This window comes from Mixophyes fleayi, chromosome 1 (genome assembly GCF_038048845.1).
Source record: "Mixophyes fleayi isolate aMixFle1 chromosome 1, aMixFle1.hap1, whole genome shotgun sequence".
In the NCBI taxonomy this organism is placed as follows: Eukaryota; Metazoa; Chordata; class Amphibia; order Anura; family Limnodynastidae; genus Mixophyes; species Mixophyes fleayi.
Window position 1 is genome coordinate 453,449,352 of NC_134402.1, and position 23,314 is coordinate 453,472,665.

General features: G+C 46.0%; 1 protein-coding gene across 1 annotated transcript; it reads left to right on the forward strand.

Annotated features, from left to right (window-relative positions):
* Window positions 1-898: 898 nt before the first annotated feature.
* Window positions 899-23,030, forward strand: UBAP1 (ubiquitin associated protein 1). Its single transcript, XM_075186524.1, has 7 exons — window positions 899-997; window positions 9,896-9,936; window positions 10,201-10,325; window positions 12,702-13,577; window positions 17,719-17,919; window positions 18,685-18,786; window positions 21,887-23,030. Exons 2-7 carry the CDS (start codon window positions 9,903-9,905, stop codon window positions 22,025-22,027), a joined length of 1,479 nt encoding a protein of 492 aa, XP_075042625.1. The 5' UTR covers window positions 899-997; window positions 9,896-9,902; the 3' UTR covers window positions 22,028-23,030.
* Window positions 23,031-23,314: the final 284 nt, after the last annotated feature.

Below are 23,314 nucleotides of genomic sequence, written 5' to 3' on the forward strand. Positions count from 1 at the left end.
CATCCTCTCCAGTCACTGTACATAGCTCCATGTATCCTCCCATCCTCTCCAGTCACTGTACGTAGCTCAATGTATCACCTCCAGTCACTGTACATAGCTCCATGTATCATCCTCTATGCTCCCCAGTCACTGTACATAGCTCCATGTATCACCTCCAGTCACTGTACATAGCTCCATGTATCCTCCCATCCTCTCCAGTCACTGTACATAGCTCCATGTAACTCCCATCCTCCCCAGTCACTGTACATAGCTCAATGTATCACCTCCAGTCACTGTACATAGCTCAATGTATCACCTCCAGTCACTGTACATAGCTCCATGTATCCTCCCCAGTCACTGTACATAGCTCCATGTATCCTCCCCAGTCACTGTACATAGCTCCATGTATCCTCCCCAGTCACTGTACATAGCTCAATGTATCACCTCCAGTCACTGTACATAGCTCAATGTATCACCTCCAGTCACTGTACATAGCTCCATGTATCACCTCCAGTCACTGTGCATAGCTCCATGTATCACCTCCAGTCACTGTACATAGCTCCATGTATCACCTCCAGTCACTGGGCATAGCTCCATGTATCACCTCCAGTCACTGTACATAGCTCCATGTATCACCTCCAGTCACTGTGCATAGCTCCATGTATCACCTCCAGTCACTGTACATAGCTCCATGTATCACCTCCAGTCACTGTACATAGCTCCATGTATCACCTCCAGTCACTGTACATAGCTCCATGTATCACCTCCAGTCACTGGGCATAGCTCCATGTATCACCTCCAGTCACTGGGCATAGCTCCATGTATCACCTCCAGTCACTGGGCATAGCTCCATGTATCACCTCCAGTCACTGGGCATAGCTCCAGCAGGCTGGATCTGGTCACGTGCTGTACGCGATGACGTCAGACTCTGCGAGCGGAGGAAGGAGGAAGTGGCGCAATATGGCGTCTCGCACTGGGCAGCGGGTGTAGGACTGTGGCGGATCCGGAGCTGCAGCGGGTGAGTGGTTGTATATTCCGTCGCTGTGTTATTGGGTGGTCAGATAATCTCGGTGTCCGGGACTGTTATTATCTCCTCCTGGTGCCCGGGGCCGTGAGTGTCTGTGTCCGAGGTAACCGCATCAGGTTATATTGGGGGCAGGGAGGAGATTGAGGGGGGTGTACTTTGGAGGAGGTGGGCAGGGAGGAGGTTGACAGGGGCACTGAGGAGGAGGAGGGGGGGTCTGGTAATAGGTTGAGGGGGGGTGCACTCTGGGAGGGGGGCAGGGAGGAGATTGAGGGGGTGCACTTTGGAGGAGGAGGAGGGGGGCAGGGAGGAGATTGAGGGGGGTGCAATTTGGAGGAGGAGGGGGGCAGGGAGGAGATTGGGGGGTGCACTTTGGAGGAGGTGGGGGGCAGGGAGGCGATTGAGGGGGTGCACTTTGGAGGAGGTGGGGGGCAGGGAGGCGATTGAGGGGGTGCACTTTGGAGGAGGAGGGGGGCAGGGAGGAGATTGAGGGGGGTGCACTTTGGAGGAGGAGGGTGGCAGGGAGGAGATTGAGGGGGGTGCACTTTGGAGGAGGGGGGGCAGGGAGGAGATTGAGGGGGGCAGGGAGGATGTTGATGGGGGTGCACTTAGGAGGGGGGCAGGGAGGATGTTGATGGGGGTGCACTTAGGAGGGGGGCAGAGAGGATGTTGATGGGGGTGCACTTTGGAGGAGGAGGGGGGGCAGGGAGGAGATTGAGGGGGGTGCACTTAGGAGGGAGGCAGGGAGGATGTTGATGGGGGTGCACTTTGGGGGAGGGGGGGCAGGGAGGTGATTGAGGGGGGTGCACTTTGGAGGAGGAGGGGGGGCAGGGAGGAGATTGAGGGGGGTGCACTTTGGAGGAGGAGGGGGGGCAGGGAGGAGATTGAGGGGGGTGCACTTTGGAGGAGGAGGGGGGCAGGGAGGAGATTGAAGAGGGTGCACTTTGGAGGAGGAGGGGGGGCAGGGAGGAGATTGAGGGGGGTGCACTTTGGAGGAGGAGGGGGGCAGGGAGGAGATTGAGGGGGGTGCACTTAGGAGGGGGGCAGGGAGGAGATTGAGGGGGGTGCACTTTGGAGGAGGAGGGGGGGCAGGGAGGAGATTGAGGGGGGTGCACTTTGGAGGAGGAGGGGGGCAGGGAGGAGATTGAAGGGGGTGCACTTTGGAGGAGGAGGGGGGGCAGGGAGGAGATTGAGGGGGGTGCACTTTGGAGGAGGAGGGGGGCAGGGAGGAGATTGAGGGGGGTGCACTTAGGAGGGGGGCAGGGAGTAGGTTGAGGGGGGTGCACTTTGGAGGAGGAGGGGGGGCAGGGAGGAGGTTGAGGGGGGTGCACTTTGGAAGAGGAGGGGGGGCAGGGAGGAGGTTGAGGGGGGTGCACTTAGGAGGGGGGCAGGGAGGATGTTGATGGGGGTGCACTTTGGAGGAGGGGGGGCAGGGAGGTAGTGTCGTGGAAGGTGAACTCTTCCAGGAGGAAGGTGGATGTGTTGTTACTGGGATCCTGTCCGAAGTGGGTGTTGGTGTCATTATCATTGTGAGGTATAACCAGCCTGTGCAGCGCTGGGCAAAACAAATCATTTATAAGATCAGAACAAGTACATATAGGGTTGGTGGAGAAGATTCGGACATGAGACATAAGGTAGGGAGGGTTCTGCACACAAGAGCTTACAGTCTAGAGGCCTGATTGCAGTGGACATCATCACCCAGATTAAGGGTTTCATCTTTTTATGAAATCCCCCTGCCCAGTGAAGTCTATGGCCTTCCCTGCTGACCTTCGACAAGCCAGCTCACAGAGAATAACCCCCAGACGGGCCTGGTGAGCTCCTTTTACCGCTGCCAGCTAGTGTCACCAGGGAACCGAGCATCACTCATTTGCCCTGGCCACCATTCTATTGATAAACTGCAACCGAAGATTTTCTATCGCTACCATAGGGAACAATAGAAAATCTTTAGAATCGCAGGTTCATGATAAATGGACCCTTGAATGTCATCATCAAGCCAGTGTGAGAGTTGAAGAGTGAATGTTCTCACGAGGCAGTGTCGGGGGAGAGTGGATGTTCTTGCTGAGACGTTGGTCAATTTATATATATTTAGAATACCATTAAACATATGCTGATATGTTCATGGATTTTCCAAAGTGATTTGTGTTCAGCTAGGGGGATGCTCTTTCATATCCTGTACCCCTCTCATATCGGATCTATGTCATTTACTGCTCTTGCGGTTTAGCTTTCAATTTTCCCTTTAAAATAAAGAAAAGGAAAAAAAAATCAGTTTTGTATATTTGTAGTGTCACGTTGGTTGATATAGCAAGTGAGTTTATTGGTGAGCACACAGCTACATTTTTACTTACACCTACTACGGAATGTATGGACTCCAATCATCTTTATCAGGGAACAATTCGGATGGTGAGATCATCTCACATTACCTGGTGAACTTTGATAGTGCAGGCGTCTTTGTGATGGAAGTCATTTACACATTAGATACTGTTATACACTTGTTTCATCATCACCATTTATTGATATAGCGCCACTGATTCTGCAGCGCTGTACAGAGAACTCATTCACATCAGTCCCTGCCCGATTGGAGCTTACTGTCTAAATTCCCTAACATACACACACAGAGAGACAGAGACTAGGTCAATTTGATAGCAGCCAATTAACCTACTAGTATGTTTTTGGAGTGTGGGAGGAAACCGGAGCACCCAGAGGAAACCCACGCAAACACGGGGAGAACATACAAACTCCACACAGATAAAGCCATGGTTGGGAATTGAACTCATGACCCCCAGCGCTTGGAGGCAGAAGTGCTAACCATTGAGCCACCGTGCTGCCCAATCTCTTTAGATCTCATGATGTTTGCTGTAGTGCTATAGAAAATATATAACCGCATATATCTCTTGACTTTACAATGTATTCCTGATGTTTTCTAGCAGTTTTTTGTGCAGGAAAATGTTCGCTCTGTTTGAAAGGGTTTTCCAGTTGGATTATGAATTTGACTTGATCCTCTCCCTTCCCAATAGTAGTACTTTTGTAGGGATCCTTCCTCTCACTCCCACCAGTCACAGACCTCTTTGGCTGCTGCTCGGCTCTCTTCATAGCAAGGGAGATCCGACATTAGGGCAATGAGGAGGCCTTAAGATGAGAAGACCCATCAAAGGGATTTAGTCAAATTCCTATTTAAAGTGGAAATACTGTCACACAGGCACTTTCTGCACCCTCTTATTTTAGTCTTGAGCCCGGCACTTATAATCTAACTGCTGACTACGTGAGCGCTTTGACCAGTTTAATTGCTCGGTGTGAAATGCTGTTGGTGGTTTTGTTGATTTTAATCTGTTGGCGATCTAGTCACTGAATGTGCATTGAACAGCGAGCGTGTTTGTTTTGTGTGTGTTTTTTTTTTTTAAAAACATCTGATTAGGAAAGACACTAATGTAACAGACCAGCACATAAAACTGCTAATTTCAGTGACTCCGTAGCAAAGCAGTGGAGGCAAAGTGCTTGGTTTGCTTCAGCAATATCTTGCTTGACAAGAAAGATGTTCCAGGTATAGAATGGTGTTACATGAGTTTTTCCTGCTCCCTTATTACTTCTAGTAGTTGGTTGTTGCTGGTTTTTTTTATTTAACACTCTTTTGTGTTAAAATTAAAGTTTTATCACCTGGAGGATAGGTCTCTGAGCATGTGTCCCGCTATAACTGCTGAAACGCTGTATGGCCAGCAGGAAAACAGCTCAGGCAAAAAAAAAAAAGTGGCTCATAGAAGTCTGTTGTTTATGTGATTAAATAGCTGCTGAAAAACTGCTTAGATGCTATGTACAACTTTTCAGGCAACAGTTTTCCTGCCAGCAGGAAAATCGCTCGTAGATCTTTCCCTAGGTCTGCATAAAAAGCTCTCCTGACACCACCAGGGGCTGCAGCTCCACCCTGCTGGAGGTCAGGTTTAATTTCCAAGTTTGCTGCTCTTTACTGGTGGCTTTGTCCTCTTTCAATGATATTAAATATTTAGAACCAAACTATTAATAATTAATGCTATTACTGCAGGATGGAGCACAAATGCTTCAAGCTGTGTCCTTTTAGGTTGTGTGTAAATGTGGTGTCCAGTTAAGGTTTTTCCACTTGTTTGTGGAATTGGACAGTTGGAAAATTTGCTGAGAAAGTCGGGATCTTTATCTGTCCTTGGAACAATAATACACAGATCTGTGGTCTGTGGTATCTCGGTCAGAAGCCAGGAACGGATTGTGTGAGAGTTGGGGCTACAGGGCTTGTGGGTAGTGTGTGAATGACGTCTCTTGCTCTGGCCAAAAGATTATGCTTTTAAAGTAGACTTTTCCTAATGAATTAACATTCAGTATTGTATCCCTAGTCCACCAGCTCTCGTGCAGGACATGACCCTCACCAGTGCAATGAAATGTTCATTAGCCACAATGCTTTGTGGTACTTGTCTACTTACACATATATTGCATGCAGAGAACTTGTCAGTACAGGTTAACACGCATGCAATAGTGCTAGGTTTCTAATATGTTTTAGATATTAAATAAATCTGAAATTGCCCCTTAAGTTCCGCAACATTGTAAAAAGGTCCCGGGAAATATTTGAAAAGTTGTTGTGACAGACAGCCTAGTTGTGACAATGTCGTGTAATGGACAGGAGCGTCCCCGCTCAGCATATCATCCAGACTTTCACATTTTTCCTTGGATCTTGTCAATGCTTGGACTTTCCCTGGCATAGCTGACCTACAATAATGTGCTCTTCTATCATATATCTCTTATTATGTTGTGCTATCACACATGTTTGGGGCTCTAGTTGTCTGGGGGTGCATGGAATCGAGGACAGCAAGGGTCAGATGATCATTTAAGTAAGGGGGGTTACTATAAGCGATATTAAAGGGGAACTCCACAGCCAGTCAAGTTTATTTTCCAGGAAGATTAGTTCATTGCTCATTTGATATGAGAACAGGTAAACTCTGATATCTGCATTGGAAACAGTTGTATGCAGCAGATCTGTTACATCTCAGGGCAAGGAAAATAAATCTACCCATAACGCCTCTGAATGTGGAATTCCCCTTAGAATAAGGTGCTTTCTGGGATGGGAGAGGGGTAAGATAAATGTGAGCTGGAGAATGGCTTTATTATGTATTTATGCTTTACCTGTATAACAGGGCACATATAGGGATCTGTAGACAGATCGTGGGTGAATTATACTCTGCTGGGCATTCCCCGTCATATTTACCCGTAGTAAAAAAAAACAAAAACGATAAACTAATAGCTACATTTCTCTGCCCTCTTCTATTGCGGTTTATAAACCTATAATTTAATGGCTAGAAATAGACATCTTCACCTAGGTCACTATCCCCACCCTGGTGTGTTCACTTGAGTATATGGGCTTTGTATTATTACTGTCCTCTATTTATGAAGTGCATATTATGCAGTGCTGGAAATTGACTGGATTATGGTTCAAATAAATGACATACAATGACATGAAACAGGAAAGTAACGGCCCTGACCAGATGAGCTTACAATCTAAGAGGTTGTACAATGTATGAAATCATTAGTCCGTACGAGGTCATTGTGTAAAATAATAGTCTTCTCTTTTTCTTCCTCTCCATCCCACTCTTAGGTTTCATTGACACGTTTGTAGGATATTTGTGGTGTCTGTCTAGGTAGCAGTCAGTGTTTATAGAGGAACAATTCAGATCTGAAACGTGATGCTGGGACTTTCTATAACTCTTCCGTTCTGTCACCTGATAATGACCACATTGTGAGCTGGTCATAAAATGACTCCTAGTGGTCGTAATAAGGCTGAATTATGTCATATTCAGTTTCCAATCAGAGCGAGAAGCATTGGTTATTGGTGAAGATTGTAGTTTGTATTGTCAGGAATTTGTAATATTTGTATTTCCTAAAGTTACCAAATCCACCTTCCTGTTTTGGTCTGCAGCCGGAATAATATTATTGTAAAATTACACATTTCAACAGCGCCGTACGGTGGGGCAATAAACATTAGAAATACTGGTCCCCATTATGTAACTTGCACATTACCTCGTATTTTATTGGTAGTTACTATTTAATGTGAAAGGCGCTGACATAACCTTCCAGATACAAAGTTCAGTGTAAAGACTTTCACATGACTGAAGTGTCTCACGTACGATCACATTATCACTATGAACTTTGTCAGCATTGCGGATAGCAGACCGTTCATACTGTGATTTATAGAGTAGAATGTCCTGAAATGTTTCATGCTTTCTGGAATTCTCATATTCTTGTTTAAACACATTCCCCCTGGCTGTCGTCTTGTTGTATCAGTGGAAGTGTATATAAACTGTGGCTGTGAAGGTGATACGGGTAGAATCTAGTTACTCATCATGGCATAACCTGTTCTTGTTTTGTAATTTCTCCTAAGTGAACCGCACCTTGCATGTGAAGATAGTTGTACTGTACATATAGTGACCTATAGACAGTGCCGTCAGACTGAACTTCATATGTTTGTAAATAGATGATAAATGTATGTCTGCAAATAGGAATTGCAGTATTTTACTTATGTATAATAGCATACATCAATGGGGGCACCAGCATATGTATCATGGACTAAAATGTGGCCCTTTATCCCACAAGGTAGAGACTTTGCAGAGATGCAATCACACACTAACCTGCTACATAGACTGTATGACTGCGCTGTGACATCACCATCCAATCACACACTAACCTGCTACATAGACTGTGTGACTGCGCTGTGACATCACCATCCAATCACACACTAACCTGCTACATAGTCTGTGTGACTGCGCTCACTGTGTGACATCACCATCCAATCACACACTAACCTGCTACATAGACTGTGTGACTGCACTCACTGTGTGACATCACCATCCAATCACACACTAACCTGCTACATAGACTGTGTGACTGCGTTCACTGTGTGACATCACCATCCAATCACACACTAACCTGCTACATAGACTGTGTGACTGCGCTCACTGTGTGACATCACCATCCAGTCACACACTAACCTGCTACATAGACTGTGTGACTGCGCTCACTGTGTGACATCACCATCCAATCACACACTAACCTGCTACATAGACTGTGTGACTGCGCTCACTGTGTGACATCACCACCCAATCACACACTAACCTGCTACATAGACTGTGTGACTGCACTCACTGTGTGACATCACCATCCAATCACACACTAACCTGCTACATAGACTGTGTGACTGCGCTCACTGTGTGACATCACCATCCAATCACACACTAACCTGCTACATAGACTGTGTGACTGCGCTCACTGTGTGACATCACCATCCAATCACACACTAACCTGCTACATAGGCTGTGTGACTGCGCTCACTGTGTGACATCACCATCCAATCACACACTAACCTGCTACATAGTCTGTGTGACTGCGCTCACTGTGTGACATCACCATCCAATCACACACTAACCTGCTACATAGACAGTGTGACTGAGCTGTGACATCACCATCCAATCACACACTAACCTGCTACATAGACTGTGTGACTGCGCTCACTGTGTGACATCAGCATCCAATCACACACTAACCTGCTACATAGACTGTGTGACTGCGCTGTGACATCACCATCCAATCACACACTAACCTGCTACATAGACTGTGTGACTGCGCTGTGACATCACCATCCAGTCACACACTAACCTGCTACATAGACTGTGTGACTTTGCACGGTGACCTCTCATTTGACATCATTGCCCGTGAAACATTAGCACCTTGGCAGGAGCTTCAGTGACCAAGACAGGCAAGTGCTCCCCAATAATCATCACTATTTCAAAGTTACCAATGTTGTTTCTTGCAGCCATAATTATAGTGTTAGTCCAGTATTTTACACTGGTCATGCTGGCCTCTTGTTTTGGATGAATAACACATGAGCCATACCTGTGTGGACGCTCTTGCTTCCAATATGCTTGGTGTTACTCATTTTCCCAGGTGTTTTCACACTCACCTATGTACATTGAAGTTATATTCTATAATTATAAGTATTAATGAGAGAGTAAGCTGCCCATGTACTAGCAGGCATGTGTTCTCTGTAGTCTAAAGAAACATCCTGTGACATCCAACTTGTGATCACATAATATCCGTGTCACAAGTCAGCTCCACAGGACAGCCTATACCAACAGCTGATTTAAATAGCTCTGCAGGCATTTATGATATAGAAAGGGAGGGGCACAGTTTTAGAACTGTGATTTCCCGATCATCCTAGGGGGAAACTGGAGACATTGATTTTTTCCAGCATTGGTATGTTTGTTAGTGACTGTACACTGCAATTAGGCTTGTACTCGGCCTGTTTGATCGTTTTCGGCTTATAGGTCCGTTAGAAATGTCTGTCGCTGTAGATGTAATAACAGTCCCTTGTAAACATGTTTCCTTTTTTTGCTGAGAGAACAAACAGTATTTGTGAAGTTTATCGTGAGGAATGAGCAATGGTTTGTAAAGTGGAGGTTAAAGGATATAATGACATCACTGCTGGTCTTTGTCTGCCCTATATAATGTCTAGTGTGTAAATGTTCTTTCTTCTTATGGGAAGCCCTGCATAGAATCCACGTCCTGATATTCCCGGCACATTGGCCCCTGAGTGTGTCAACATTCAGCGTATCAATTTCCTAGGAATTAGTGACATCACTGAGGCATTCTCATAAATATTGCTTCAGTGTTCAAAATGGCTGCCTCCGCTGTATATAGAGAGCAGGTGCGCTTTAAGGACCTCTTTTAAGTTGTGGGTTCCTCTAGATAGTTGAAGTTTTAGATCATTGATCAGTTATCTCACATTGATCGATTTCCTGGGTGTTTCATTGTTTTTATGCCATGTGGGTTTCCTCAGACTCAAAAGTTACTCTACACAATAACATTTATATTTCTTTTACGTTACAGACTCTAAATGGCTTCTAGGAAGTCCGCGTCCGATTTACACGGTAAATATATATTACACAAAACTTGTATAAAGGGCTAAGAGAAATGTGATTTTTTTTATTTATTTTTTTCTCTGAAAAACATTTATTAAAAAAAAAGCTTTTCATGTGTGGTTGGAATATTTCCATAGGACACGGACCAAAGGAGCTCTCTGGTAATGTAAAAGATACCTACAGGGATCTGGAAATAGAAAGTTTTGATGTTAATCGTTGTGATGTAATGTTTGGAGGAACTGTCCATCAGTGTTGCTGATCCTTCTATCCTAGGGCCTTTCAGCTACTTGGAGGACGTCCCGTTCAAGATCGGGGAGAAGTTTAGAGTGCCGGATAAAGTTGGCTTGCCCGTTGGGTTCTGTGTGCCGGATATCAGCCAGCTCATCGATGATGCTCAGGTGAGTCTCCCTAGCCAGAGTCAGACTGTATCTAATGTTTATGGAATGGCTAATCTGCAGTGTATGTTTATCTGCAGAGCTCCGTCCACCTACACGTCAGTAATGTCATACAGGTGATTAATATGGCAGCCTGGAGCGTTGCCTAAAGCACTGACATGGTACCTGGAGCCTTGTAAAGTATCAAACGCTGCCTCTGAGACTCCAGTCATTGGGATATATCTGTGCCTCAGTGATTTCTCATAACCTTTTAATCTTGGTGCTTTATGGCCCTAAAGGAGACTGTCTGTTTATCCCATAATTGTCATTTAGATTATTTGCAAATACATTTTTTTTCCTGCTTAAATAAATGTACATACATTTTCGACTATTTTTTTTCGAAATATTAAATTGAGTTCTTTGTACACTCGATAGGTACGTATTTGTGATCCAGTGTCCATCTGTCCATGTATACCTCCGGCCCTCTATGTGACCAAACCCGTAGCTGTCCCTCTGTTTTCCTGCCCTCTGTGACCAAACCCGTAGCTGTCCCTCTGCTCTCCTGCCCTCTATGTGACCAAACCCGTAGCTGTCCCTCTGCTCTCCTGCCCTCTGTGACCAAACCCGTAGCTGTCCCTCTGCTCTCCTGCCCTCTATGTGACCAAACCCATAGCTGTCCCTCTGTTCTCCTGCCCTCTGTGACCAAACCCGTAGCTGTCCCTCTGTTCTCCTGCCTTCTGAGACCAAACCCATAGCTGTCCCTCTGTTCTCCTGCCCTCTGTGACCAAACTTGTAGCTGTCCCTCTGTTCTCCTGCCCTCTGTGACCAAACCCGTAGCTGTGCCTCTGCTCTCCTGCCCTCTGTGACCAAACCTGTAGCTGTGCCTCTGCTCTCCTGCCCTCTGTGACCAAACCCGTAGCTGTCCCTCTGTTCTCCTGCCCTCTGTGACCAAACCTGTAGCTGTCCCTCTGTTCTCCTGCCCTCTGTGACCAAACCCGTAGCTGTCCCTCTGTTCTCCTGCCCTCTGTGACCAAACCCGTAGCTGTCCCTCTGTTCTCCTGCCCTCTGTGACCAAACCCGTAGCTGTCCCTCTGTTCTCCTGCCCTCTGTGACCAAACCCGTAGCTGTCCCTCTGCTCTCCTGCCCTCTATGTGACCAAACCCATAGCTGTCCCTCTGCTCTCCTGCCCTCTATGTGACCAAACCCATAGCTGTCCCTCTGCTCTCCTGCCCTCTATGTGACCAAACCCGTAGCTGTCCCTCTGTTCTGCTGCCCTCTGTGACCAAACCCGTAGCTGTCCCTCTGTTCTCCTGCCTTCTGAGACCAAACCCGTAGCTGTCCCTCTGTTCTCCTGCCCTCTGTGACCAAACCTGTAGCTGTCCCTCTGTTCTCCTGCCCTCTGTGACCAAACCCGTAGCTGTCCCTCTGTTCTCCTGCCCTCTGTGACCAAACCCGTAGCTGTCCCTCTGTTCTCCTGCCTTCTGTGACCAAACCCGTAGCTGTCCCTCTGTTCTCCTGCCCTCTGTGACCAAACCCATAGCTGTCCCTCTGCTCTCCTGCCCTCTATGTGACCAAACCCATAGCTGTCCCTCTGTTCTCCTGCCCTCTGTGACCAAACCCATAGCTGTCCCTCTGCTCTCCTGCCCTCTGTGACCAAACCCGTAGCTGTCCCTCTGTTCTCCTGCCCTCTGTGACCAAACCCGTAGCTGTCCCTCTGTTCTCCTGCCCTCTGTGACCAAACCCGTAGCTGACCCTCTGTTCTCCTGCCCTCTGTGACCAAACCCGTAGCTGACCCTCTGCTCTCCTGCCCTCTGTAACCAAACCCGTAGCTGTCCCTCTGCTCTCCTGCCCTCTGTGACCAAACCCGTAGCTGTCCCTCTGTTCTCCTGCCCTCTGTGACCAAACCCGTAGCTGTCCCTCTGTTCTCCTGCCCTCTGAGACCAAACCCATAGCTGTCCCTCTGCTCTCCTGCCCTCTATGTGACCAAACCTGTAGCTGTCCCTCTGTTCTCCTGCCCTCTATGTGACCAAACCCGTAGCTGTCCCTCTGTTCTCCTGCCCTCTGTGACCAAACCCGTAGCTGTCCTTCTGTTTTCCTGCCCTCTGTGACCAAACCCGTAGCTGTCCCTCTGTTCTCCTGCCCTCTGTACCTTCATGTAACTCCATGTGTAGCTGCCCTATGTCCAGTCTGTCAATATATTTGTCTATTCAGTTTGTCATTTTGAAGCACACCTGTCCACTTGATTAAGAAATAGACATTGGAGTTCTATGACGTCACTCCACCAAACCTGCCATTGTCTAAAATATGTGTCCCTCTCACTGTAGCCATTACTTTGTTTTGCTGAATGAGGAGAGCGAGTGTAAAAAGAATAATCTGGGTCTCTTTGTACGTTATCCCCAGTATGACTTTTCCCTGGAGAAGAAGACCATCCGGTGGGCCGAGGAGATAAAACAGATCAAAACTGCCCAGAGAGAAGCCGAGCTGAAGGCAGAAGTGTCTCGTTCCCAAGCGAACGCCAATGCCCCAGGAGAGAGCGAGGGGGATGAAACCATGGGGTTCCCACCTCCCATTAACCCCGTCCTCGCCAGTCTCCAGCACAACAACATCCTGACACCCACCCCGGCCATACAGCAGAAAGTGCTGAGCGCGCCTCACGCCATGGCAGACTTCAACCCCGCCGACTTCGAGTGCGAGGAGGACCCATTTGACAAGTTAGAACGAAAAACTATTAATGAGAAAGAAGAATTAAGGAACATTCTTTATGTCCATATTTTGCCTGATCCAAGCCCGGACTCCTGTAAATCCGACGCGGTGCAAGGATCTCCATCACTGGCGACAGACGAGGACACGCTCGCCACCATGAAACAAGAAGCCTTGGACTTTAAGCACCTCCGCAAACCAAATGGTTTGATCACTTTACCACAGTTGGAAAACTGTGAGCACGTGCCCCCGTCTTCCAAAGTGTCGCTCGCCCCCATGAACTTGGTCAGCAATATCAAATCCCTCTCTTTCCCCAAACTAGACTCTGATGATGGCGATCAGAAGATAACATTCACAAGCACTGCCTACCTGCCCAACGGCACTTTCCTGGAGTCCTTAAAATCAAGCTCTCCACCCAATGGCAGCGAACTGAACGGACACCCCGTGTGGCGCCATTCCCCGCATTTAGACAGGGGGACGTCACAGTCGTCATTACCTTCTTCTGCCCTGGCCACCGTTGTATCCGTTGCCGGTACTGAAGGAATATCAAGGACCTGTTTGAGCAGTGACACGAAGGTAAGATTCAGTCGTCTGTTACTACCTATTCTGCATTATGTGTATGACTTTTGGGGATCAAACCTTGAGCCCTTTTATAGTATATGTCACAAGTACCAGGATTTCTAACCTAAACGGTTTATACCGCAAAGAACCTGGTTAAATGGTGTCTCCCAGTAATCATCTGTCCGTCTATTGACCTGTTGTCACAACCCTTCTTCAGTGTCCTCCTTTTTAAAGGATAACTCGCACTGGTGTTTAGGCTGAACCCTCTCAATTGGATGTGTTTTTATTTAATTCAGCAGGTAATTATAACAGATGCCCATAGTCATTAATTTGTGCAACGATAATGACTGTGAACATTCTTCTGTGTGGGCTTGAATCATTCTATAGAACAGGTTGTGGGGAGAGGGGGGGGGGGGTTAAGCAATTTCTAAACCCCTTGAGTGTAGATCAACTGCAGCGCTCGTAACGTTCTACCGTGTGTCTAAAATGTGTGATAGCGTTTTGTTTTATAGACAAAGTTTGCAAACTACTAACTCCTGTGCTTTTCCAAGCCCTGTCAGGTTACTCACTGAAAATACAACAAACGTGTGGATGGATAGATATGGGCAGCACAGTGGCCTAGTGGTTAGCACTTCTGCCTCACAGCACTGGGGTCATGAGTTCAATTCCCAACCATGGCCTTATCTGTGGGGAGTTTGTATGTTCTCCCTGTGTTTGTGTGGGTTTCCTCCGGGTGCTCCAGTTTCCTCCCACACGCCAAAAACATACTGGTAGGTTAATTGGCTGCTATCAAAATTGACCCCAGTCTCTCCCGTGCTGTCTGTCTGTGTCTGTGTGAGTGTGTATCTATATTAGGGAATTTAGACTGTAAGCTCCAATGGGGGCAGGGACTGATGTGAGTGAGTTCTCTGTACAGCGCTGCGGAATTAGTGGCGCTATATAACTAAATGGTGATGATGATGAAGTATACCAGAGACCAAATAAAATAATCTAGGTTCATTATACACCGATCAGCCACAACAATAAAACCACCTGCCTAATATTGTGTAGGTCACCCTCGTGTCGCCAAGACACCTCTGACCTGTCAAGGCATGGACTCCACAAATCCCCCAGCAACACTTCTGTTCGGCAGTAAAAAAGCCGCCTTTCGACTTGTACATAAACATGCTGAATTCTCAGTTACACACATTTGCACATGCATGATAAGCCACCCGACAGCCATATATATGTGCTTTTAAATTGAGTGCTGACTTACCAAGAGGTACCCCCAAAAGTCTCCAAAGGAATATCTATCAGTAACTGATGGGGGGTGCTGGTGCTGTATTGCCATTTGAAGGCTCCTGGGGTACCACTTGGTAAGTTAGCTCTCAATTTAAAAACACATGAATGTATGGCCCAATATATAGGGACTCACTGTTTAAAGTTAGGACCACCTTATTAGCAAAAAGCGCCGTGTCCGGGCGGGTGGCTTATCATGCATGTGTGTAACTGACAATTCTGCATTTTTATGTACAAGTAGAAAGGCACCTCTTTTACTGGCTCACAGCAGTGGTGCTGGGTTTTTTCTCTATTTTTACCTTTCTGTCATAACCAGCATTAGTTTTTGAACAAATTGTGCTACAGTAGCTCTTCTGTGGGATTGGACCAGACAGGATAGCCTTCGCTCCCCTCGCTCATCAGTGAGCCTTGGGCACCCATGACCCTGTCGTTGGTTCACCAGTTGTCCTTGGACCACTTGCTGGGTATTACACACTGATCACGAGAACAATATTTTATTCATCTCTGGGTGAAACCGTATAAAGGACCACGAAACCTCATACTGCCAAATATGTAACGGCTCAGAGGGACTGACCGATAATCTCATATATGCCGTCTCATAACCCGATAATCAAGAATGTTCACTTATTTTATTGTTACATTTTATCTATTAACACTTAAATTGATGAAAGAAGTGTATGTACAGTGCTTCAGTTAAACCGAATAGGAGTCATGATTTTCATTTGTGACGGCAGGATGTGTATCTGTTATGTGTGCATGTGTACAGTGTGCATGTGTACAGTGTGCATGTGTACTGTGTGCATGTGTACTGTGTGCATGTGTACTGTGTGCATGTGTGCTGTGTGCATGTGTACTGTGTGCATGTGTGCTGTGTGCATGTGTACTGTGTGCATGTGTGCTGTGTGTACTGTGTGCATGTGTACTGTGTGCATGTGTACTGTGTGCATGTGTACTGTGTGCATGTGTGCACTGTGTACTGTGTGCACTGTGTACTGTGTGCATGTGTACTGTGTGCATGTGTACTGTGTGCATGTGTACTGTGTGCATGTGTACTGTGTGCATGTGTACTGTGTGCATGTGTACTGTGTGCATGTGTACTGTGTGCATGTGTACTGTGTGCATGTGTACTGTGTGCATGTGTACTGTGTGCATGTGTACTGTGTGCATGTGCACTGTGTACTGTGTGCACTGTGTACTGTGTGCACTGTGTACTGTGGATATGTGTACTGTGGATAATGTAGAATTTATGGGCCAGCCAGGGAAAATGTGAACCTGCTTGGTTGTTTGGCTCCTGGGATTTGTCTGTGTTTGCTGCATTGTACTCATAAAGCGATGTTCTATGAAAATCGATAATTCAGGGCAAAATACAACAAAAAAGTAAAAAAACTGGAAAATTGTACAAATATTGTATAAGAATGATATTTTTTAAAAAATGCAGTAACTTCTGTAAATTTTAGGAACTAGCCTGCCTGAGGCTCTAGTGGTTTCTTAATAACTGAAACTTTGCTCTGAGCAGATCTTAGGAGATAACTTGTAACCGAGACCTATAGAATGGACAATTCCCTATGGAACGTTCAGTCTCGGGCAATGGGGAGAGGTGATCGGCTTTTCTCTGTGTTATGTCCAGGCCTGACTACAGGAGGCGATGGATAGTTTTCTGAATAAACCAATTTCTTTTGACATGTATGGAAGGGTAAGGCTAATCCATACAATATTATCAATAGCAAATACCTATCGGCTCATTGCTCCGGGTGGTAAGTATATATTTATAAGATGAAGGGAACTCGTCATTCTCTGAGATAATTAGTCATTTGCATTTCTATTTTAAACATTATCAGCTAGAGTCTAGCTGCTAGACCAATCAGCACTCCATGTCTTTATGACATCGGTGTAGATGCCAAGTTAATTTTAAGGTATTATATAGCAGACCTATGTGTACATTCTGTAGCACAGGCTTTATGTAATACGTAACATTCTATAGCCTAAAGACTTACACTCTACATAACATAAATCGGTGGTCCACAGAGTAATGTACAATTCAGGATCCAGCAGGAGCTTGTATAGAACTAGGTAAGATTTGCAGCCAGTCACCTCTGTAGACAAGGCTCCCAGTGCTATCTAGGTGTATTAGCTGCCTGGCTCCTGGTGTCATTCCAGCCCTGTCCTAATGGTTATAGTGTCCCCGAGTTCTGCTCCTTGTGTTCTCCTTAGTGGGTGCTTTCTCCCTGCCCTCTATTCAGGTAACAAGGTCAGGAACTGCATAAATGGACGTCTTAGAACTGATAACTCGGCTTCGCACTGTTGCCTCTACTGGAGCTCACTTCATATCCGCAGTAATTGAAGTCTTCATAAGCTACGTGCTAAGTATTGGACAACAAGTATTGGTATTTAGGACAGTCGTTCACACCCCAGGAGTGATGATGTCTGGCAGCCTAATAGAAATGATTGTCATGTAGCCTGTCCCTGGGTCTTCCTGTTTCTTTATAGGGAGAATTCTCTGTACGTTTTTATTTACTAAAATTAGAGGTCGGCCAAATTGTTCCTCATAAGCGCTAGTGGCCGTTAACTCTACTACGTAGGAGCACCTAGAGGCTGAATTGTCATCACGTGATGTAAAACCAAGAATAGACAAAGTAATGTAGATTTCGGGAGCCAGTAAGACGTGTATTTATACACGTAAAGAGAAAGGACTAAATGTTAGTGCCTGGCAGTAAATCTGTCTGTGTGTGGTCTCCTGGGATTGGTCCAACTCTGGAACTCTGGGTAGAATAATTAGACTTCAAGCAAGTCCACCTTTTGAACACAGCCCTCCCCCCATCAGACATGTCCGTACCCTCATTTCCCCTTTTAATCGATTCTCTGGTTTCCGTATCCACAGACGCCGGCTCATCAGGTTGCAGTGTCCAAAGTGCCAAACAGCATCACCAGCGTGAAGCAGCTGAGCATCCCTGGCTACGAGGAGCTTTTGCAGGCTATGCCCAGCAGCGAGAGACAGTGCGCGGAGACCATCGTCAGTATGGGCTATTCCTATGAACACGTGATGAGAGCCATGCAGAAACAAGGACAGAACGTGGAGCAGGTGAGACACAATGATAAACCGTGTCGTACACCTAAGGGGAAGCAGGGTTTGGTGTGGTTGTTGATTGAGTTCCTACTTGCAGGGATCTATGTACAGTTTCACCGGTGTCCATTTGCACAAGTCGTGGCAGCTTCGCACCATGTTAGCACAGGTCTGGCGGAGAACCAGGTTATGAAACGGGCTATTGTGAACATTTATAGCTGCAATTTATCTTGGCTAACACCCAATATTGAAACAGGAACACTCTCCTGTGTGTAGGGCGATGTCTGTTCTCATACAAGCCAGCAATTTGCTGTCATTCAGATTTCCTGTTGCCATAACTGGCTCAAGTTAACCGTTTCTCTGCCGACATATGACTGGTGTGCTGATGGCAACAAAAATAGCTACTGGGTGGATGCAGCAGCAATTATATCTCGGTCCACGTGATGAGTCGGAACTGTAATTACAGCTGAACGTACCATCAATGAGTACTTGTTTTCCCAACATACTCCCCTCTCTCCAACACCTCCTTCTGTCTTTTTATAGCAAAGATGGGCGAAGCGCTGGTTAAATACGGGGTCACTTTATAGCAGTTGGTCAGATTAACATATTGCAATATCCAAAACTGCAACATCTAAATGTTCTTTAACGCGGTTACTGTGGGAGATTGCTGAGTGTGTGTGTGTGTGTTACATGTGGGTGTATCTCGGTGGTTGGGGGAGAGGGGGGGTTACACCTTTCTGGTATAGACCCTTTATAGCCATGTCCTCTCTCCCCTTGGTACAGGTGCTGGAGTACTTGTTCATCCACTCCCAGCTGTGTGAGAAGGGGTTTGATCCTCTGCTTGTGGATGAGGCCCTGGAGATGTACCAGTGTTCAGAGGAGAAGGTAGGACTACGACAGCTGGCGTCTCTGTAACGCTTTGTGTTTTCTTATTCCGGCGGTGACGCAGGACCCCAGGGTTGTTCTTTAGGCTGATAGAGTCCCTGACATCGGGGTTCTTAATTCAGAGTTAGTGGGTGAATCACGCCAGCCCTTGCAAAAAGTTTTCCTTTACCACCATTAGCCGGGGGTGGGGCCAACAATATTTATCAGGGTGCAGATGACTATATTTAAGCCGCACTCTGCTTCCCCTCCTGTACGTCGCTGCTCCTGGTTCTCTAGACCAGTAGGGAGTACTGGGAGGGAGACGCGGCTCAGCCCATCCTGAGTTGTCTCCAGCAACGCCGTCTCCTGTACGCCGACCACAGAGTCGCTCCTCCAGGTCCTCCTTCACATCAGAGAAGTTTATAGTAAAATGACTATTTTGCTACTTTGTTTTTGTCCATTGACGAGATGATTAAACAGCTTCAATATGAACAGCGCTCCACTGTTGTCTATTTTAATTGGTTTCAAAAGAGATGTTATTTGGAGACCATACTTATATTAAATCTTCTGTAAAACTGTTCTTGTTTAATTTTAAAGCCAAGACACCCATAATTTTCCCATAATATGTTGGACACTAGGCGGCCACAGTGTTGTTAGACTGGAGGCTGATATTTTAATTGTAAAATATTGTTGTATTTTCACCAGTGTATGCAGTCAATATCCATGTGAGTACAGCCCATGGGAAACCGTGGCCATCCGAGTGAGCAGTACGGACAGGCCTCCACCGATCACTTTTGCGCACGTTATTGTACAGGAGTTCCACTTTTTATGTACAAATGAAACTGTTCTCCCCAGATCCCCACACTTGCTGATTACTTCCCACAGTAAAGATCTCTTTCTGATCTTTCCAACTTTTCCTGTACACTTATCACACTTTTTTCACAAGAAGACTAGAGTCCTCGTGCACACTCTTAGTATATCCTGCCTCTAGTGATATCCCGTCTAGATCATTGTAACACTTTCTGCAAACGGACGGGTTACCTGAGATTGGGGGGAGGGAGATATAAAGGTAGAAGGACATTTATACAGACTGGGTGATGGATCCATGGAATAGTCTCCAGCAGGAGTGGACGGGATTCGCACAGTATGAGAATGGTGTTTGTTAGCGCTTACATAGAAAATATACACATCCGAACCAGCAGACTAAACGGACAGGTAGTTTCTTTCCTGCCATTCTCTGTTTCCTCCTCTGCCAGTCTCTACTGACTGCTGATCATACACATTCTGCTATATAGGGACTCATCATTTGTAATCTCCTCTATTTATAACTTAGCGGTCTGTGGTGCACCCCAGGTTTTGCCCTTGGGTCTCGTCTTTTCCATCTGCCCACCCCAGCTCCATTTCACTGTAATAATCATAGGAAAATAGAACAGTATATATCACAAGCAGGGGCAAACGCAGGATTTGCAGAGGGGGGTTTCCACACCACGCAGCCAGTGGGCGTGACCAGCATGCATGGGGGCATGGCTATAATTTTAGACAGTGCTTGGCTGCTCTTCAACTCTTCCTATCCCCATAATATACATGGGCAATGCTGCGTGCACTACTGTTATGTTCCTTCCTTTTCAAGCAGAGCCGTGTGAAGTGGGAGCAGGGTCCAACCACCTCAATTATACAGTGCCCAAGGCTTGGAGGGGGGTTTCCAGGCACTAGGAAACCCCTCTTCGGTTTGCCTATGACAAGCCATTTCAATATATACAGAGTGATTAATGTAGGGACTCCTGTCCTGGTGTATTACACACATTGTCTTGGTTCATCCTCTGTAAAATTGCTGAAATACGACGACTTCTACGTCTCCCAGTAGACTTTTATGTCCATCTTGCATATGACGTCTTAAGAGTTGTTGTATAGTCCAAAATCCAGACACTTTCCTATCTCATGCCTAGATATCTCACACTGACTCTCCCTCTGCTCTGTTACATCCCTCCTACATATCTCACTTGTCCTTGGCCTCTCTGTAGCTTTACTCACCTGTCCTCCTCTCTGTACATCCGCCAATCCCTCCTAAAACACTGCTAGCTGGGAGCAGCTGTATAACAATGCCCACCACAGGATTGCCTGTCTGCTCTGCACTTTGCCGCTAATGATCCAGAATTGCTCCTTACTGTTTGTTTTCTCCTACACCTGGTTCGGTTGTAAGCTCCTTGTGGTAGGAATCTCTACCTTAAATTTAATTTTCTGTTCTGCTACTTTGTATTCAGTTCACTGTGTAGTGCAGGCCTGTCCAACCTGCGGCCTTCCAGATGTTCTGAAACTACAAGCCCCAGCATGCTTTGCCAGTAAACAACCAGTTGATAGCTGGAAGGGCATGCTGGGACTTGTAGTTTCACAACACCTGGAGGGCCGCAGGTTGGACAGGCCTGGTGTAGTGTATTACTCCTTGTGATGTGTTCATCTTTGTAAAGCACTGCGTAGTTTGTGATACATAGGACACCAGGCGTAGATCAGCTACAGCTTATCCCAGGTCATGGAACCCCTGTCTCAGGGTCCTTAGGGCAGTAACAGAAGCTGTGGTTTCATTTAGGGCAGCACAGTGGCCTAGTGGTTAGCACTTCTGCCTCACAGCACTGGGGTCATGAGTTCCATGGCCTTATCTGTGTGGAGTTTGTATGTTCTCCCCGTGTTAGTGTGGGTTTCCTCCCACACTCCAAAAACATACTGGTAGGTTAATTGGCTGCTAACAAAATTGACCCTAGTCTCTCCCTCTCTAGCTGTCTGTCTGTCTCCCTGTCTGTGTGAATGTGTGTCTATATTATGGAATTTAGACTGTAAGCTCCAATGGGGCAGGGACTGACGTGAATGAGTTCTCTGTACAGCGCTGCGGAATTAGTGGCGCTATATAAATAAATAATGATGATTTATACAGTATGGATGGCTTGAAATCTGTTTTTCCTGTGTTAGCCAAGAATAGTTAGGGCCGGTGTTTCCGTGCAGCCTCTGATAAGTTGTCTGTTCTAGGTCCCTCTGCAGTGTATAATCCTAGCTCATTCTAGTGCACATTGCTCTGTGCTGTCCTTTACTCTCTGGATAATGATACATTTTTCTATTTCTGTATTTCCAGACAATGGTATTTCTACAGTTAATGAGCAAGTTCAAGGAGATGGGGTTTGAACAGAAAGAGATTAAGGAAGTCTTGTTGCTCCATAGCAATGACCAGGACAAGGCGCTGGAGGATCTTATGGCTCGGGCCGGGGCCAGCTGAGCCCCTGGAGGTCATTCCACCTTAGGCTCTAATGAAATTCTCCTATGAAAACAATCACAAGCTTTCCATTCAGTGGGGCGAGAGGCGCAGAGAACGAGGCACTACCGAACGAGGCACTACCGACCCGCTGCGTACATCCATGTTCTGCGTTATCTCTTTATTTTTCCCTTACACAGAAATGCCAGCTATTCACATATTATGTAAGAAGTGCCCTTTAACTCAAAACACTTTTGAGGAGGTTTCGCTGAACTTTATATGCACGAGAGCAGCGGAGTTTTGCTTTTTTTTTTTTTCAGTGTTTACGGGAAAATCTAACAGAACGGAGAAGATTATTTTTGTGTGAAGCTGCTCTTACTTATTCTGGAATACAAACTGACGTACTCTGATGAGGCAAACTTTAGTGCAATTATTATTATTATTATTTTTTCTTTTTTGAATAGTGCTACACTGGTCAATAAACTACTCTCAAAAGCGTAGAGTATAATGCAGGATAATTAGTTCACCCCTTGTTCCTTTCTCCTCCATCATTCGATACGGATATATTGGGGTGGCTGCAGTTTAGCGCTGGAAAAGCTGTGACTGCTATTCAGATTGTTTAAATATATGCTAAGTTATTTGTTTTAAAAGCTTTATCTGTGCATCCAATGTTATGTCTCCCCGCTCAAGGACTAGTTTTCAGAAATCTTGCCTAAAATCAGTTTTATACAACATGTGGATCTGACCGTTGTTGAGCTGTAGACGAGAGGTTGACGGCAGCCTTCTACAACTGGCAGTTCAGTATTCGCTAGCGCACCGCGCCAGTCTGCGTGAATTCTTTCTTTAAGCACTTTGTCCTCCCAGCATAATATCTAGTATTTCAAATCATCTTTTGATAGTACAAAGTGTATTATGTTGTACATTGTTTAAGATAAAATGTAAATCTAAGTATCTTGACGAATTTAAGTAATTTGCTAAATATTTTCTTTCTCCCTACAGAGGTACTAATAAAACCCTAAAAGAATAATCTGTTTCTTTTACTTCTGTTTTATCTGGTGTCACTGTGAAATATAAATACGGGATATAACAAGTGGTCTTATTCTGTAAGATGACCTTTGTGTACAGCTACAAGTACTCCTGTGGCTGAGAATTTGCAGGAAGGACAAAATTTAGAGAGAACTGCCATGGGGATTGCGAGTGATTACGCCCTAAATTAGTAATCGTCCAACAAACCCCTCTCCGTTGTCTTACTGGGAAAGTAGGTGTGGCCGGATTACTTATAAATAACTATTGTAGAAATGTATTTCAATT

Excerpts from the sequence above, each read along its gene's own strand:
- UBAP1 (XM_075186524.1), top strand. The coding sequence starts at position 9,903 with ATGGCTTCTAGGAAGTCCGCGTCCGATTTACACG. Across the intron at positions 9,937-10,200 it reads GTCCGCGTCCGATTTACACG|GGCCTTTCAGCTACTTGGAG; the intron begins GTAAATATATAT and ends CTTCTATCCTAG. Across the intron at positions 17,920-18,684 it reads AAGGACAGAACGTGGAGCAG|GTGCTGGAGTACTTGTTCAT; the intron begins GTGAGACACAAT and ends CCCTTGGTACAG.